The 18328-nt window shown below is 46.6% G+C and overlaps 1 protein-coding gene across 2 annotated transcripts; it reads right to left on the bottom strand.

The window, feature by feature from the left end:
- Positions 1–2979: 2979 nt before the first annotated feature.
- On the bottom strand, positions 2980–18306 carry LOC123052757 (folate-biopterin transporter 1, chloroplastic). 2 transcript variants are annotated; one of them, XM_044476092.1, is made up of 9 exons: positions 18062–18306; positions 7531–7817; positions 7333–7397; positions 7084–7246; positions 5133–5281; positions 4787–5046; positions 4214–4356; positions 4035–4127; positions 2980–3678 (listed from the first exon to the last, which is right to left on the bottom strand). In XM_044476092.1, the coding sequence occupies exons 1-9, from the start codon at positions 18288–18290 to the stop codon at positions 3394–3396; spliced, it is 1674 nt and encodes a 557-aa protein (XP_044332027.1). In that variant the 5' UTR covers positions 18291–18306; the 3' UTR covers positions 2980–3393. The 2 variants fall into 2 exon arrangements, with proteins under 2 accessions (XP_044332027.1, XP_044332026.1); XM_044476091.1 differs by having other exon boundaries at positions 4214–4382; positions 4798–5046.
- Between the last annotated feature and the right edge of the window lie 22 nt (positions 18307–18328).

Genomic DNA, 18328 nt, shown 5'->3' with positions numbered 1-18328 from the left:
TTTCATCCCAATACTCCATATCCAGTACGATTGGGCGATGGTCAGAATGAACATGTTCTTCATTGATAACTGCCGCTCGTGGAAATTTGTTTGCCCATGCTAAGTTACAGACTGCCCGATCAAGGCGCTCACGTATTTCGCCTCTCCTCCAAGTGAACATGTCCCCAAAATAGCCTAGATCTTCCAGCCCACAATCCGTTAGGCATTCACGGAACTCTCTCATCATACCAAGTGGTCTAGCTACACCACCCTCTTTTTCCGAGGGGAATAAAATTTCATTAAAATCCCCCAAAACCACCCAAGGATGGTTGCTCTTACTATGTAGATTGCGAATGTCATCCCAAGATAGATGGCGTTCATTCCATTTCGGGTGACCATAGAAGCCCGTGAACCGCCACTGAACCACATTCTCATACATAAAAACAATATCAATAAAATGGGGCGAGACATAGTTCAACTCAATTTTATTGGACTCATGATAAAACAAAGCGAGGCCACCGGCCTTACCATCACTTTCCACTACAAACATAGAATCAAAACCTAATAGGCGACGAAGCTCATCGGCTTTACAATTATTCAAATGGGATTCAGAAAGGAAAATTAAATCTGCCCTTGTACGCTTCTGTAGATCCAGAAGCTCACGAATTGCCGTGTTAGAGAGCATACCACGGCAGTTCCAACCTAATATTTTCATTTGGCCCGACGGTCCTCCTCCTCGGAGGCCGCCGATGTGCCAATCTCATCTTTGTCTTCGCCAACTGATTCCCCACCTCGCGGCGCGTACTCTTCCTCCTTCTCATCAGTCTCCTTTGCAACATGTGTAACCCCGCCCTCCTCATCCTCGACAGCTACAACTCTACCCGTGCACACCCGTTTGGATGAGACGTTTACATCACCATATAAGATGCGCTCATAACTATCCATCTCTTTCTCAAAAGAAAACTCTAAGTCACTGCCCGTTGGACAAGCCCCAAAAGAATGCCCCCTTTTTTTCCCTAGCACTTGCTTGCGAGCATCCTCAGCTCTGTTTGGGCCCCCTTTCTTTTTTTCTTTCTTTTTTGAATTGCCTCACATAGGATTTTTTGCTGCATTGAATTTAAAGGGTAGAGCATTATTCTCTGTATCACCCCCGACTATAGCGATTCTCGCTGCAACAGCGCTAGACAGCGCCTCCAACACCCCTGGCTGAAAAAGAAGCTTGCCAGCATCAACTCCATGCGGTTGAGTTATTCTGGGCTTCACCTGTGCGTGAGCAGTCATGGCCAAGTGACCTGCATGTGTGCTTTGGGCATGTACAGGATCATAACAAAGTTGACTTTGGTCAACCTCCGCATTCTGGCGCGACTCCAGCATGGTCACGCGGCCCTGGACCTCCTGGCCCCGTCCGCCAGGATCAGCTAGCGCGCCCGCCTGGTCCTCCTGACCAAGCGGCGCACCCGCCGGGGTAGGCGCCACAGTCCCCTGAGTCCGGCCCTCCTGGCCGGTGTTCGTCTTGACGGAAGTAGTGGCCCCCTTATCGGAGACCGTGAGCCCGCTCACGGCAGTGGCCACCTTGACGACGTCTGTGGCCTTGGCGATGTTGTTGTTGACGATGCCTGTAGTCCAGTTGTTGCCGCCGCGAACGTAGTTCCCGAAGAGGAGACCCCTCCTGCTAGCACCTTGGCTCTTCCAGTAGGGCTCAACACTAAGGTTTCTTGGAAAACAAACTACTCTCTCCTCTCTTGGAATTTTACAAAACCTCTCTGAAGTATGACCAACTATCCCACAACACTCACAGTACAAAGGTAGTTTCTCATACTTTACATCATATTTAAAGATCTTTGAACTACCTAAAGGGGTAATCTCTACAGAGCATTTCAGAGGCTCATGCAATAATATCTTCACCCGCAGACGTAGATATTTCTCAACAATTACATGATTACTGTGCGAAACCTCTAGCACCTCTCCCAGTTGATCCTCGAGGAACCACCCTATGCTCTCCTTCTTAAACTCGAACGGGAGATCGCGTACCTGGACCCATATGGTCATGACGCCAAGGTCGACCTCCGCCGGGTCGCCCTTGCCGTCGAACTCGACGAAGATGAGGCCGTCCCGCTTGAAGTGCCATGGCTGCGCCTTAAGCACAAACCGACAGTCACTCTCAGCGGCGAAATTGAGGATGAACCTCCCGTCGTCGCTGGCCACCTCCTGGATGGCGACCACACCCTGGTTCTTCCAAGCCGTGCTCCTTCAATTAGTTCGCCTAAGTTATTGATTAAATTTGTTTTTACGCCCTTTGGCGGTAGGTGGTAATAGTCCCGTTTGGGCTCGCTATATTTTTCACAATTATCTGTCACTAATAAATAGAGGGCAAACAGAGGCGCGATATTAAAGCATGATGTACATAAGTAGCTTGGCTTCTTGGTCGCCCATTTGACTTCTTTGTTCTACTTTTAGTCCGAGGCTCTTGCCAACACGGCCCCTGGTCGGCTAGAGTGCTTTCAGTCGAGGGACGAGTGCTTGCGTGTTTCATTCTTTAGGCAGTGGGACCTGATGGGGGTCGCAAAGGGCTTTGCCTGTCCGGCCTCTTGCCGTCCATGAAGTCAAGGCTAAGTTGTTGTAGAGAGAAAAGGAAAACAGTTTTGCTAAAGCACATGCTACCAATACGCTGCACCAAAGCTTTGAGGTCGTCTTCCAAAGTCCACTAATGGGAAACATACCTTTCCGCAGGATATTGGAACCACAGCTTTATTATTTGTGATTTCATGTGTGGAGAAACTAGAATCATGTTTCAAAGATGACCTCAGGGCACACCAGGGGCAAACGTCTGCGCTTACAAAGAGTACATGTTTCTGTCGCAAACTCCACAGAAACTACAACTATAATGCAAATTTGTGTTATTTTTCTATACTACTCCATATGTGCTAGCAGTTCCTATTTGTTCCTCACCTTAATGGGATGCATCCAGATGGAAATATAATGTTAAAAGAAGACCTGGTATTGTATCACAATCCACGGTATGGAGATGTGTTTGTTTCTTCATAATCTATACTCTCCATAGTACAGCTCCCACAGGGTAAAATATCCAAAATCGGTAAGGGAGTTAGGTTACTATTCAACCTTTTCATGGGGTTACATTAGTTACATAGAGATCACATTGTCTTGTTACATGTTGGCTACATAAAAGAAAAAGAAGTACCTGTGCTCCATAGCATCAGGTTCCATTTTCTGATAACCAAATCAAGATGATTGATCTTGGTGTTTTCATGACAGCAGTGAAAACTGTAGTATATCATATTTCCCTGCTGATTTGCTGAACTAGTACTGGGGAACAGCCATGTCTATTACCTCAGTTGAAATGGGGCTAAGCCATGCTATACTTGAGAATTTGAACGCATTAAAAGACAACCTCAGTCAGCTGTGTTTTGTTTCTTCATTATCTGAATCTCCTGTTTCGTCTGGAAGGAGACCTAGAAGAGGCAAGGGCAGCAAGGAACTGAGATTGCATACAATAATCAACAGAGGTAGATTTCCGAAGCTTTCCCTAGTGACTCCAAAAATCTTTGTTAGACCAGCACCGACAAGACCACCCGTAACACTTCCAGCATTAGAAATGGACATCAAAGTGGCAAACAAAGTCGCCTCCATTCCTGGAGGGCACAATTTTGCAGCTAACACCAAAACTGGCATGAATGCAGCCTGCAACATAATCCAGGTTATATACAGTTACATGCAAGGAGAACAACTCAAGGCACAAGGAAGCCTTGTAAGAACAGTTCAAAGCCAGATAAATTGACGTCAAAACTTAAGTAATGATATGATGTAACTACATTGGGACAGGAGAATGCTTTCCTCGGAGTGGTTGTAATGCTGAGAATTACAACTTGTGAAAGTTCAAATTGGCCAGGCTTATTTTCAGGCATATGAAGAGCAACTAGACTTCATGTCACTATTATTATGCAATGAACTAAAATTTTCACGTCCCGCAGTAAATGTAGTAATACCAAATAAATAAGAGTTTACCATCAATCAGCAAAAGTAGTCGTGTTACATACCTGGCCAAGGACCGTGATGATTAACGAATCTCCAATGGAGAACCACTCATCACTGACCCCAAACTGCCTATTAAGCCCAGTGACAAGAAGAACCTGGAGGACATACAACACACTAAGGTTTTAACTTGGAAGGATGCGAAATAACTGCCGCTGCACTGAAATAAAAGCAAAATGAACACCTGTGTCATTCCAAGGGCTGAACCTATGATGGTTGTCACAAGAAATATTTTCCTCAGATGAACTGCCTTCAGAAAATAGTTATAAATTCCGACACCGAGCAAGGATGCAATGGAAGTAACGAGTTTTACACGTCCTAGAAACCCTGGAGTGAATCCAAGCTTATTTGTGCTGAGATCAACAATAAGGGAGCATGAAAGTTCAATCAACTAAGAAACATTACAAAGATAAACAGTAATCATACATTTTTAAATACATAATGGAAAGTTATGCATACGCTAACCAGCCTGCTAAAATGCAACCTAGATATAACAATGTAGAGCTTAACTACGATCATCAATTTCTTGTGGCAACTTCTCTAGTTGATGTTTTGTTGTACCTCAAACGTCAAACCTATGTAATCAAATTGATCCAATTAAGGATGAGCTAGAGGAAGGATCCAGTAACCTGCTGTAATTTATATTTCATAGAACTACTGTACTGCATTTAAAACTAGCTCCCACACAACAGTAAACAATAATCATGTACGCCATCAGAGATACTGTAATTGCAGACTTGTGTTAAATTGTGGCAACCTGATACATACATGAAGAAAAACATGGCTGACTCTGAGTGTGGTGTTGCTTGCCAGAGGAATATAAACAAGGTCGGCAAGAAAATGTTAGGTTGCTTTACAGAAGTCCATAGCTGCTTGATGTGCTGTATTGAGCTCTCAATGAATCCTGAACCAGAGACTGACATAGCATGTTCTCCAGGAGTCAGGCGATGTTCATTTACAAGAACTGCAACAGCAGATGTCATCAATGGTAAAAATGCCGTAATACCAAAGACAAATCTGTGTTTACAGAAATATTTTCATCAGTGTACTGCACCAGAGAACATGTGGAGCTGCAGTAGGTTACAGGCAGCTATGTGACGAACCTTACTCCATATGCATCCACAAGCGAACCACTGAAATATGCGCTCACAATTCCACCAAATGCCGAGGACCCCCAACATAGAGACTGGAGAGATCCAGATGTACTTTGTGATTCGCCACGAGCTCTCTCAACTACCATAGAATCTACGACCTGCATTATTTTCACAGGTGTTTGTTGAAACAAATCTAGGAAGCAACAATATATTTAAATAATAGTAATCTTGTCCTAATTTATGTCAGGAACAACTCTACGATGTGATAAGATGAGGTTTTGATTTTTTATTTAAAAGATAATCTTCATTTAGATATATTTGATTATTTTCAATGCACAACGGCAGCATTGGCTAGATGTTCTCAATTTAGAGACTGGCGTGGCCTAAAATAGTTTGGCAACTTCAAATAACACAGGAAATATGTATACAATCTATCAATCGCATTGCCAAATTCAACTGGAGATAGATAAATGTTCAGTAATCGCAATATCCTCTCCTCAAGAAAAAATGGCATTACAGTCTCACATCATCGATCAGCAAATTAGCTACAACAAAAGCGCACAGATACCGTGATCCAATACATGTCAGACAACCATCAATTAGAACTAGCCAATATCCCTCGGTAACAATCTAGGAAAATTTTGAACTGACTGATGAGGAAGTAGGGAATAAAGAGCTTGTCTTTTGCATTGGTTTTGAGGTAGTGACCACTTGTTCATTGGTTGTGTTGTAGCATGCATGATATAACTGTAAACTAAGCAACATTTTGGTTAAGAGTAAGTGCATCTAGTGCCCCCTTGTGAATTTTGGATGATTAATAACAACCGGAGAAGGGTCCGAGCACTTTGGGTCTATTGTACGTAGCCTTTTGTCCGGACCGAAGCAATGATCTTCTGACGAGCAGAACACCTGAAACGAGATTCAGTTAAGTTTGAATTCAAATAGATTGGCGCGAAGTCCCCAGAGCCGTCCATCTGAGATCTGACGCTCCACAGACGCTCATACCGCTTCACGGAGTTATGAAGCCTGTATCGCGGCCACTCCGCATCGGATGGCTGCGGATGGTCGGCTGAGGAGAATAAGGCGAAGACTTATATGTCTTCAGAGCTATGGCTCAGCCTCTCCAACCCAGATGTAGAACTGTGGCAGCAGTTTGAACTGGGGTAAACAAATCTCTGTGTCTTCGTCAAGCAACGGGTTCTATTTCCTTGCAACTCTTTACTTATTGTATTCCTCTGAGTTCTGAACAATTTCCCCTTTCATTTCTCTGTGATTGTTGCGAAGACTTTTCAGTACTTTGATTCTCTTCCACTGCTTAGATTTTCATTAAGTGGTGCACGCTGTGAAAACTTTGTCTATGCTTAGACTGTTAGATTTACTCACATCTTAGCCTGTTTGTATATTGTTTCTGTGATAGCATGTTTTCCATTGTTTTGTTTACCTTGTAACTCTGTTGCATGTCCTCTAGTTTATTTAGTTCTTCTACTAGATTGCCTCTGAACTGCTTTACTGCTATCCAATTATTCTTCTATTTACCAAAATATTTCGTGTTTTCGAAGAATTTGTAATAATCTCCCACCACCCCCCTCTCTTGTAGATAATTTTGTTCCTACATTAAGGATTGTTGATGCCTATCAATAACTTTAATTATTTTTAATAGCTTCAAGAAGGCAGCCCCAACATGTTGTAAGGTAAGGTCTGCACATAGGCATGTACTCCGTATATAAATTTGGAACTCTAGAGGAAAGTGCTTGATGTGAACTAATCATTATTTCTAGCAAGTTGATGTTATTAGTGTCTGCCTTTCTGTATGATGGAAGGTGATCCCAATGACACAAGAGCATCAGAACTTAAATAAATGCTAAAGACTGTACAAATAAAATACGTCACTCGAAATTAACACTCGATCTGAAAAGTTGGAAAAGATAACTTTCTTGCATAATACTTAGCTCATACTTACAACATCTGAGAAGGCAACAGAAAGTGATCCAAGAAGAATAGAGAATCCTGCACCATATTTACTGTTCACTACTGTAGCCATCAGACTCCATGAAAGTGTTCCAAGAAATCCTGACAGAATAAGATATGATCTTCTTCGATACCCATATAGTGGAATAGAATCACTGGAAGGCAAGAGCAGTGGAGTCAGTGTCATCAAATGCACATATACATACAGCAGAAAGGAATGTATGGGGAACTTTCACAAGACCTGATAAAGCCATAGATTGGCTTGATCAACCAGGGCAAGGATGAGAAGCCAGATATAACTGCAGTCTATATAACATAAACCATATTAGTCACTTATTAACATCTATTGCTTACAAGGTAAATTATCACATGCATGTAGCAAGACCAAATCTCTAAATATCAGGACCACAAAGACAACGAAGGGAAAAAGACCAGGTACCTCAGCTGGATCAAGGTGAAGATCGTCCTTTAAGTAAAAGCTCACAGCAAGTCGGGCAAGGCCTAAGACTGCCATATTATCAGCCATATTATCAAGGCCTTGGACAAAATATACAATGGCAACTGCCATATTATCAGGAGATAGGTCCACCCCGAATGCCGTGAAGTATCCTGACTTGCTCTTGCGTACATCATCTGTACTAGATTGCTTCTTATGCCATCCCTCCAAGTATCTCTTACTTGTATCAGCTTTAGTACATCCCACCTGATATCTAGGCACAATATTTCCTACAGTAGGTACCATGACGGGAATGAGTATGTAAATTCTTCATGTTGTATTAATGTCGTCCAATTTTGCAGAATATTTTGGTTGACGTAACAGAAATATCATGGGGAAAATGTGGGGAAAGAGAGAACGCGGAAGAAAGGTTGGAAGGGGTGATGTTGTAACAGATCCAATATGCAAGTCGTCGGGGCCGTATATAGACAGTTGCAACTGGAGCAGTTACACAGGGTACCAAAACCCTTGAGTGCCCCAGATTTTTTAACTGTACTAATTATTACTAATCTAAGGACTTGTTTTTCAAGAAAACGCAGGGGACCCATGCGTTTCATTCCATTGAAAAGAGAGAGTTTGTAATTACAATCCTCCTAGGAGGTGGTTTCAGACATCAAATAGATGCTAGTGCACATCCCATGTGGTGGGCAGCAGCCCAGTACTAATCTAAGGACTGGAGACTAATGATCGGTTAAAAACTAAGGAGGTGTTTGGTTGCAAGAATGGTAACGTTAACATTAACGTAATCAGATCACAGTGTTTTACGAGGTGTAACGATTTCTTTCCTAGTTTGTTTGGTTCGTCAAAGGTAAAGGAATTGGATACCGTTGATCTGCTCTATTTTCCCCAATGCGTGAGGATTCTCTCTCCCTGACTGCCAAACTTCCCCTGTCTCTCGCGAGTCAGCCTCCCCCATCAGCGGCCTGCTCGGCCCCAGCCTCTCCCCGAGCATGCGCGCCGCCGACCGCCGGCCATCTCAAGCGCCGCCGGCCGCCCCCAAGCATGCGCGCCGCCGGCTGCTCTGATCTTGCGCGCCGCCTGTTGCTCCGATCTGGCGCGCTGCCTGCCGGCCCCTAATCTCGCGCGCCATTGGGGCCGCTCTTCCAGCCTCGGGTAAAAGAACGAACAGCGGCAAGAGTTCTGCGTCAGAGAGAGGGAATGGATACCGAGGACATGTGGGCAGAATCAAGTTTGTACAGCGGCGTAATCTGATTACACGGGATCTCATTACGGTGAAGTCCAACCAAACAAAAACTATCGTTTTCATATCCCGTCGTTATCAGGTTACGTTACAAAACGCCGAAACAAACACCTCCTAAGAGAAAAGGAGTCCAAGCCAGCGACAGAAGCATTTCTATCTATAGGAATTTCACTAACGATTGGAGACTAATGATCGGTTAACACAGTTTGTTGTTAAACCATGGATTTGATTTACCAATTCCATCATTACTGCATACTCTTTGATAACAACTCCAAACTCACGGCCCAACTCACATCTCTCCCATCTGTCTTCGTCTTCCTCTTCCCTCTAAATTTTTTTCTCACACCCTCACAAGGAAACTCGCGAATGACAGGCGGATAAACAGCCCACGCTCTTCTTCCAGTGCTTAGCAGCAAATCACAGCAATTAAATCGCTGCAAATTTAGTCCTCATCTCCTCTCTTGATTCTACTTCGAGGGCTTTACATATTAGATGTTTCTCTACTGATTCTTCCATTCAAGTGTTCCCTTCAAAACATGAGAAAATTACACTACCGCTATGATTACTGAATTTCTTTTGCATTTTTTATACATGGGGCCTAAATTGCGATTTGCACTGAGCACCGAATTTCTAGGTACATCCTTGCAAGTTGTACAACTAAATGTGGCACAAAGTAGAGAACACTGAACAAACCTATAAGCCTATGTGGCACAAGAGAAGATTGGGCATAGGTGTATGTCTGTTATTTGTGTTTTATGCAGAAAATTTGTGAGAAGATGGACCATTTGGACACACAAGCGGACATAAAATCACCTAATATCCATTATACTTCATCCTTTGATGTTGTAACTTCAAATACAGAACAATATGGTCTACAACCTTGAGAAAGATGAGACTTGGGTGTGGAGGATGGTAATACTATGTTCTTACGATTTCTACTTGCAAAAATGCTACACACGTGGGAACCTTTCCTTGAACAGGTCTATGGAGATAGTGTAGTACTAGCACTGTCTAAGGTGGGGAGATGTCCCACCTAATCGCTAGCGTCTTTTCGGCCTGGCGTGGAGTACAGACTAGCATGACTACCGAAAGATCCATCTTCAGGATGATGTATAAAGCACCACTTCATGTCCGGGGTGAAAACTCTTGTTCTGACCTAATTGGTTGGACTCAACAACGACAACTTCCGTCGTTAACTTGTTGAAAGTGTTGTCTCCTTGCTGATGTGCTGACCTTCGGTCGCCGGTCTCGGCAATCAGGATGAAAATCCTTGTCTTGGTCGTCTTTGGCCGAACTGGCAACGGCGGCGTGAGGGCGCTTATATCCGTATTGAAGGCGATGTTGTGGAAGAAGTTGACTTAGTCGAAGGTGTTTTTTCATATCTTGTAATGGTTGCATTTGTTCTGTACTCCGCTCAATAATTAATAAGAATGGATGTGTGCATCACGTTTAACCTTCTTTTCGAAGAAAAAATAGTAATTTTATGCTTCCACTTGAGAAACACGGGGCAAAATATTCGGCTCTTAATTTTCAACTAGTAGAAACCAAAGTATCTATGATTGTACATCACAAAACCCAAGGAATCAAAGCACAATTAACTGCAGCACTGAAAATTGACATCACGCTATCCTGTAAACATCAGTGTCTTTCTCAAATAAGTGACAGCCAATGCAGCACGTGTACAAAAGAGCTTAACAAGACAATACAACACATGAAAATAAATAAGAAGTTTATTCTGTAACAAATCACATGGAGCAAATTGGTAAGCTTAAGATACTAAAAGTGGCCTATTGGCGAAAACATAGTTATTTACAAGCTGTAGTGCAAAATAGTGATGATTATTGCACACACAAGGACAGGGGAGGTGAGGAAGCCTCGCATACAGAACTTCGGTATAAACATGGCAACTATTCTGCCACTAGTGCCCAGTGATACATACTGTACATGATAGCTTTCCCCTCTCGGTTCCTCCCTTTCTGGCATACTCTGACTACGCTCCTTCCTACACATTAAGGCAACTCCAACGCGGATCATCAAATCGCCCACAAATGTCCAGACCGGACGATCCGGACACTTCTAGCAATCCAACGCACCTCACAAATATTAAGCTTCAACTAACCAACGCAACCAAAAGTCCAAACTATGGGAGTGTCGGACATTACACTCCAACACTCCCCTTCAACGTCTATGCTCCTTTGGAGTTATGACGTGGGCAGCAAAAGCGGGGGCAGGCCGCAATTATTTATTGCGGTTATTGGGTTTTGAACCATGAACCTCTTGGTGTAAGTTGTATGCACCTAACCAGTTCACCCATCAGTCCGAACTATGGGAGAGGGCGGGACACTATACTCCAACACTCCCCCTCACGTCTATTATCCTTTGGAGTTATGATTTGGGCATCGGAAGCGGAGGCAGGCCACAATTATTTAATGCATTTACTAGGTTTTGAACCCTGAACCTCTTGGTTGTAAGTTGTATGCACCTAACCAGTTCACCCATCAATCTGTCCGAAGTATGGGAGAAGGCACGACATTATACTCCAACACTCCCCCTCACGTCTTGAGGCATACCTCTGAGTCTATTCATGTGTTGACTTCCCGCATCACACGTGAGAGGGGGTGTTGAAGTGTATATGTGGATTGCCTAGCTCTCTCCATCAGTTCAGACTTTTGGTTGAGTTGGCTAGTGCATGAAGCTTAACCACAAAATCTGTCCCGACCGGTTAGTATGTCCAAAATCCCACAAACCGGCACCAAATCGGGGTGGGGGGTGGGGAGGGGGTCCGAACGTCCACCACGTTAGACTCCAATACCCCCGGCTCACCCAAACTGAGGCAGAGCCCACGCATCTGGACACTTCGCTCATTATTCCCGCGCAAAAGCCCACCCTCTCCGCCCGATCTTCCAACGCTCGTTTCACCATCCTCCACCACCGCGATGGATCCGCAAGAGCCCTTTGAGAGGTTTGTGGTCCCCCCGGACCCTTACACAAAGGCGGTCATGCGCCCAGCTGCGTCCGTAGAACGGCAATGCCAGCGCGTAAAGGCGAGGGAGAAGAAGGCGTCGGCGGTCAGAGTTCGTCCTGCAAAGAAGGTACCGACATCGCCCAAACAATTGCAACCCTGCCCCCCTCCCCCAGTTCAAGCCACCGGCCCACCGTACTACTACGCCGGCCATCTAAAGGGTCAGCCAGGCGCGCGAAGTCACTGCAGCACTCCGCCGCCTCCTTCGGCCACCCTCCACCGTACATCATCGACCTCAACACAGACTACGTGTTCATGGACTCAATGATGCTTGTCGACTCACCTGATGCTTGTCGACTGACCGGTTCCGTCTCAGGAGCCCTTGTTCGTCGTTGTGCGGTCACTACTCGGCGGAATGCCTCCCCCGACGACACCACTGACAAGGCTATGATGAACATGATCCACGGTGGTGGCAGACGCAAAGACAGACAAGTCAAGGACCTCTACTCGCCAATGCCGGAACAAGAGCTGCACCCGGACACCGAGCAGCCGGATGGCGACGTAAAGAAGAAGAGGGCAACATGCACAATGACAAGGAGGATGAATTGGTGTGTTTGGCATGGTTGGCCACTAGTGTTGATCCATTTCAATTCACGGGCAAAAGGGCTCGGCTTTTTAGCAGCGTGTGCACGATTGGTTTCCAAAGTCAATAGCCCATCCATGGTACACCATTCACTTGCAGGTCAACAAGTATTGTGGCGCGTATAAACAAGCGAAAAACCAGCGGCCAAGTGGCACGTCACTCCTCCAGCTCGTTAAGCTTTGCGGCTTGTTGCTCTTTGTGTTGGTCATTTGATTGATTTGCGTAGTGCTGCAATTTATTCATCATGTCATTGTCTCGCATTGCTAGCCTGATAAGGAACGAACCTCAAGGCGAGATTCGATGTTGCGGCCCGATCTTTCACGACACTCCACCTCCAACAGCAATAATTTCTCACCCGTGCACACGATGTACACGAAATAGAGGGTTAGAACCTTGTGGTTCAGCGCGAGAAAACCAATCTGGACAACGGCGAATCACGCGCACCTAAAGGCGAGATTTGATCTGTTGTTGCGGCCAGATCTTTCACGACACTCCACCTTCAGCAGCAGTAACCTCTCACCAGTGCACGCGATGTACACGAAATAGAGGGTTTGAACCTTGTGAATTAGCACGAGAGAACTAATCTAGGTGAGGGCAACTCATGCGCACGACAATTTCTATGTAGAAATCGCAACACGCAGGTTTTCTAAAGCTTTCTCGAAAACTTAGGGATTTTTAGATAGCTTCCCCCAAAACTTGATACGGGTGTCTACCCTAAAAAAACACATCGTGTTTATTATCAAAAACATAACTTGAGTCTTTACAACTTTTATAACTTCGCCTAAGGGCCTCACGCACGCACACAAAAACAGGACTCCTTTTACATCTTGGGAGTTACCATATCTTGAAACAAACTAACTAAACTAACATTAATTGGATGTTGTGCGTTCTCTTTGTTGGATACTTTTGACCTTCTTCATGTTGGCATCTTCCTGCTCTTTCATCTTGTTATGACCGGCATATTAGGGGCTTAGCCCAGTTAGTTGTGGCCCAGTTTATCTTATCATTATTAGGGGCTTAGCCCAATTATCTTATTAGGAGGACTATATAAACTCGTGTAAGGACCCGTTTTGGGATTAAGCAAGAAGCAATCATATTTGCTCGGCTTCCTTAGGGAGCCAGGAGACCTAACCCTAGCCGCCGCCCCTGCGCGCTCTCTCTCGTGCGCCCCCAGCGCCGGCGACCACGCCATCCCTCCTTCCACCCCTACAACCTGAGACCACGCCCTGGTAGGGATCCGGTTCCTACCAATTTGGTATTAGATAGCTTCGGTGCGATCATGTCCTCGCCGGCGCCCACCCTGACCCTCCCGCTGCCGACCGCGACGACCGCCCCGATGCCACCACGGCCAGCGCCCCGCTCTTGCCGGTGCCGGTCACCTCCGCCGCGCCCGTCCCCGTCGTCTTCACCCCGGAGGAGATGACGGCTGCCATCCGGGATCTCACCCAGGCGGTCACGGGCATCTACACGTTCCTCGCGAGATCCTATGGGCCGCAGCCGCCTGTGCCCTTCGCCACCGCCCCGCCGTCGCAGCAGCCGCCGTGGCGGCCGCCGTCCTCGGCGACCCCCGTCGCCGCCGCCATGCAGCAGCTGGCGTGGCAGCCGCCACCAGCGACGAACCCTGGCGCCTCCACCATGCAGCAGGGGCAACAGCTGCAGCCGCCGCCACCGACGACTGCGGCCCTGGGCATCCCGACGACGGGCCCGAGGGTGCCCATCCACCAGGTCCGGTTTCCCCCGTCGCCGTCGCCGTTACCGGCCTGGCTCGCTGGGTCCCTTGAGCCGGTCTACACGACGGCCTCGGTCGGGCCGCACGTGCTGCCCCCGCCGGCGATGCACCCGGCCATGCAGTTTGGTGGGTCCTCGGGCTACGCCGAGCCCTTCTCTCTGTAGATTTGTTAACTGGTGGTGGCCCCCAACCTCTCGCACATAAGCAAAGGAAATCCCATAGTTTGGCCATCCTGATAACGCTGATATTTTCCTTGCAAGGCAAGAACAAAAATAGAAACTTAATCTTCATTGTCTCTTTTTTAAACCAGGATGGACCCTTCATATCTTGTTCCCTCTGGTAAAATATCTGAACGAAGCCAACTCTTTCCTTGCTAACTAGACCAATGCTTACATGCTGAATAACCATGACAATATTATCTCTCCTCTTCCAGATATCAAACATGCTAGTGTACAAGTCATTTCTTTCATGCACGTACATTGTTCGGTAGGTGCTAACTAATCCCTAGCTGACCGACATGCATGTATCAGCCAATCCTTCTCTGCTTGATCTGTACCTAAGCCATGCAAGGCACCAACATGCATGCACATAACTTCAACTAGAGCCCCAACATCCTTCCGGCACTTCTCACCAAAGCTAATGTATTTTGGTACATATACAGGCCTCTAAACCATCGATGAGCGGAAAAGTATGATGGACATTGAAAACACTGACATTAGCCGTGGCTATATCATAGCCCGAATGCGCATGCACTTTGTACAAGAAGGTGAGAAGAAGCCCATCATGTTGATGCATTGTTGGATGAAGTTGAATGGGCAAAACAAGTGGGCGGCCATTGCCAATTCCGTCAAAGACCACGACCATCGCCAAAGAAGATGATGAAGATGGTGATCCAACAAAATGAGGGTTTGCACCGGCCACCCTTGTGCCTAGGAATAGGGGGGGAGTGGGAGGCGGGGGAGAAGCGAGAAGAGGCAACGGCCAAGATGATGGAGAAGTTTGAGGTCATCATGGCAAAGGAGGAGGCAACTGCCAAGCACAATGAGGTGAAGGAGGAAAAGAAAGCAGTGAGGTTTGACATGTTCATCGAGATGCAAAACAAGAAGCTTAAGCTCAAGGAGCAAAAGATTGCTATCAAGGCCGAAGCCGAGGCGCAAAGTTGTTGTTCGTGAAGATGCGGCCAAGTTTGTCCAAGAGTACCATGCTAGCACGTACAAATGCTTTGCGCAAAAGGAAGGTGAAAAGTAGGCCAAAACTTGAGGTCTTTGGCACGGACAACCGGACTGGGGGATTTGAGATCAACGGATGTACAAAACTTGATGAACATTCGATGCATTCTGTTGTAGTTGCATCTGTTTGCAACTATTTAAACGTATGATTAAATTGTTATTGATCTAGATAAATTTTTCAAAGGGAGGACGCTGAACAAGGGGCAGACATTTGGTGAGTGGTGACTACAGTTGGATGGTCGGTGCCCCGCCGGCTATCTGCGGACACATTCAGATGTGTCCGCGAACATTTGATGATGTGATGTTCAATGGGCAACGGCGGATCTACAGAGGGAGCTGCCCCAGGTCACCAATGATGGAGCTGAGTACCCCCTGTCAGCCCCCATCCTCTAGGTCGGCCTTTAGCCTCCAGATCGCCATGTCTGTGACCAAGCTCCAGCCTCGTGTTGTTATTTCACGTCGAAGGGGTACAAGGAGATAACGGTAGAAAGAAGTGGGCTTAAGTGAAAAGCTCGCGTAGACTCACTGCATGTAAGCTATAGTCCAGCCAAGATGAGAGGCTTCACTGAGCGAGGAGGGACGAGTGCAAGAGACCTAGATGATCGATGCAATTCCTAGCGCCGCCGATGGATGCCTCCTCGAGGCTCCTCCCCACACCTCCTCCTCTCCTGGACTAGGAAGCCTCCTCTTCCACGTTATCGTCGCCGTTCGTTGGACACTGCTCGGCTCCTCCTCCACAACTCTGTTGGAGGCTCCCTCACTGGACCTACTCTCTGCTGAGCTGCTCTCTACTCCGGCCAATGGCGATGGATTGGGGAGGAGGCAGAGAAAGTAGGAATTTCGATGACGGCGGCATGAGACCTGCCTGCATTGCAACCAACTGCAAGCGCACGCGATAGCGGTAATGATCAACAGCAGAAGGTCTTCCTTCCCCCTGTTCAAGGGCTCATCCTATGTTTACATTTTTTATGCCACACTATGTATGAATTTGAAACGTATAGTATCAAAAAATTAGAAGACACTTCTGCTGAGATTTACATTCATAATTAAAATTTTGGGTGATTATCCTCATCAAAGACATGTACGATAATATTGTGACAAATGTTCGAACAAGTGATGGCGACACTGATGACTTTCCGATTAAAATAGGACTACACTAGGGGTCAGCTTTGAGCCCTTATCTTTTTTGCTTTGGTGATGGATGAGGTCACAAGGGATATACAAGGAGATATCCCATGGTGTATGCTCTTTGCGGATGACGTGGTACTAGTCGATGATAGTCGGACGAGGGTCGATAGGAAGTTAGAGCTATGGAGACAAACCTTGGAATTCTTGGAATTGAAAGGTTTTAGACTTAGTAGAACTAAAACCGAGTACATGAGGTGCGGTTTCAGTACTACTAGGCATGAGGAGGAGGTTAGCCTTGATGGGCGGGTGGTGCCTCAGAAAGACACCTTTCGATATTTGGGGTCAATGCTGCATAAGGATGGGGATATCGATGAAGATGTGAACCATTGAATCAAAGCCGTATGGATGAAGTGGCGCCAAGCTTCTGGCGTTCTCTATGACAAGAGTGCCACAAAAGCTAAAGGCGGGTTCTATAGGACGGCGATTCGACCCGCAATGTTGTTTGGTGTTGAGTGTTGCCCGACTAAAAGGTGGCGTGTTCAACGGTTAGGTGTGGCGGAGATGGGCATGTTGAGATGGATGTGTGGCCACACAAGGAAGGACCGGGTCCAGAATGATGACGTACGAGATAGAGTTGGGGTAGCACCGATTGAAGAGAAGCTTGTCCAACATCGTCTGAGATGGTTTGGCCATATTCAACACAGGCCTCCAGAAGCTCCAATGCATAGCAGACGGCTAAAGCGTGGTGATAATGTCAAGAGAGGTCGGGGTAGACCGAACTTGACATGGGAGGAGTCCGTAAAGAGAGATCTGAAGGACTGCAATATCACCAAAGAACTAGCCATGGACAGGAGCGTGGAAGCTTGCTTGGTTGCGAGATCTTGCGGGTTTCAGCTCTAGACTACCCCAACTTGTTTGGGACTAAAGGCTTTGTTGTTGCTGTTGTTGCTGCTGTCATTGAAAATTGGGTCACATGTTGTAGGTGTCGCTTGGTATTATGGAGTCGAATTGTGGCATCAAGTGAGCATGTCAAGCGGCAAGAGTCTATGCCGGTAGTTTTTAAGACCTTTTTATGTCATTTCATCATGTTTTTAGTAGTTCAATTTCATGAGTTTGGTTGAGTGGACTTGCATTTATACCTTCCGAAATATAGACCTCAAATGTTTCGCCCCGGCTAGGTTCAATTCCTGGATCCACCGCTGCCAATAGGTGATCCGCGTTGGAGTTGCCCTTAGGCACTATTGGCAAGAAAAACAAGACAGCTACCCGAAGGCTTACCTAGCTGTAATTTAACTATTGCAGCTGCACACATCAGCTGCATTGCACATTTTCACCAACTAACGCACGGGAGCGCACGAGCACGAACAATGCTAACACTGAGAAGTCGAATTTGCTAATACAGTCAATTACGCTTTATGTTAGCCCTTGCTCATCACAATTCAACTTGATCCCCGCTTCTACCACGCAACAAGAAACTACGCCCATTCGGGTTTCCCCAATTCCAACACCCCTCGATGCATTGTCGCACCGGATCCTTGCATATAGGCGAACCTTCCTAAGTAGGAGAGAATAGGGAGCTCACCAGACCGGTGGTCGGAGGCGGAAGCGTGGGCGGAGTCGCGGACACCGAGCTCGAGCGGGCGGCGGCTCGCGGCCTCCTCGTCGTACGGCTCGCGACCTGCCGAGGTTCCGGAGGCCATCCCGTGGGGCAGGAGGCAGCACCGTTTCCTGAAAGACGACGAGATCGGCGGCCCTGCGCTGCGGAACGGAGAGGGGGGAGAACGTATCCTGTGACTGGGATCAGGTGACATGCCTACAGCATGTCACGCTGCAACATGCGGCCTCCCAT

Source organism: Triticum aestivum, chromosome 2D, assembly GCF_018294505.1.
Source record: "Triticum aestivum cultivar Chinese Spring chromosome 2D, IWGSC CS RefSeq v2.1, whole genome shotgun sequence".
In the NCBI taxonomy this organism is placed as follows: domain Eukaryota; kingdom Viridiplantae; phylum Streptophyta; class Magnoliopsida; order Poales; family Poaceae; genus Triticum; species Triticum aestivum.
Note: the sequence above shows the minus strand (reverse complement) of the source record. Positions and strands in the feature narration are given on the sequence as shown.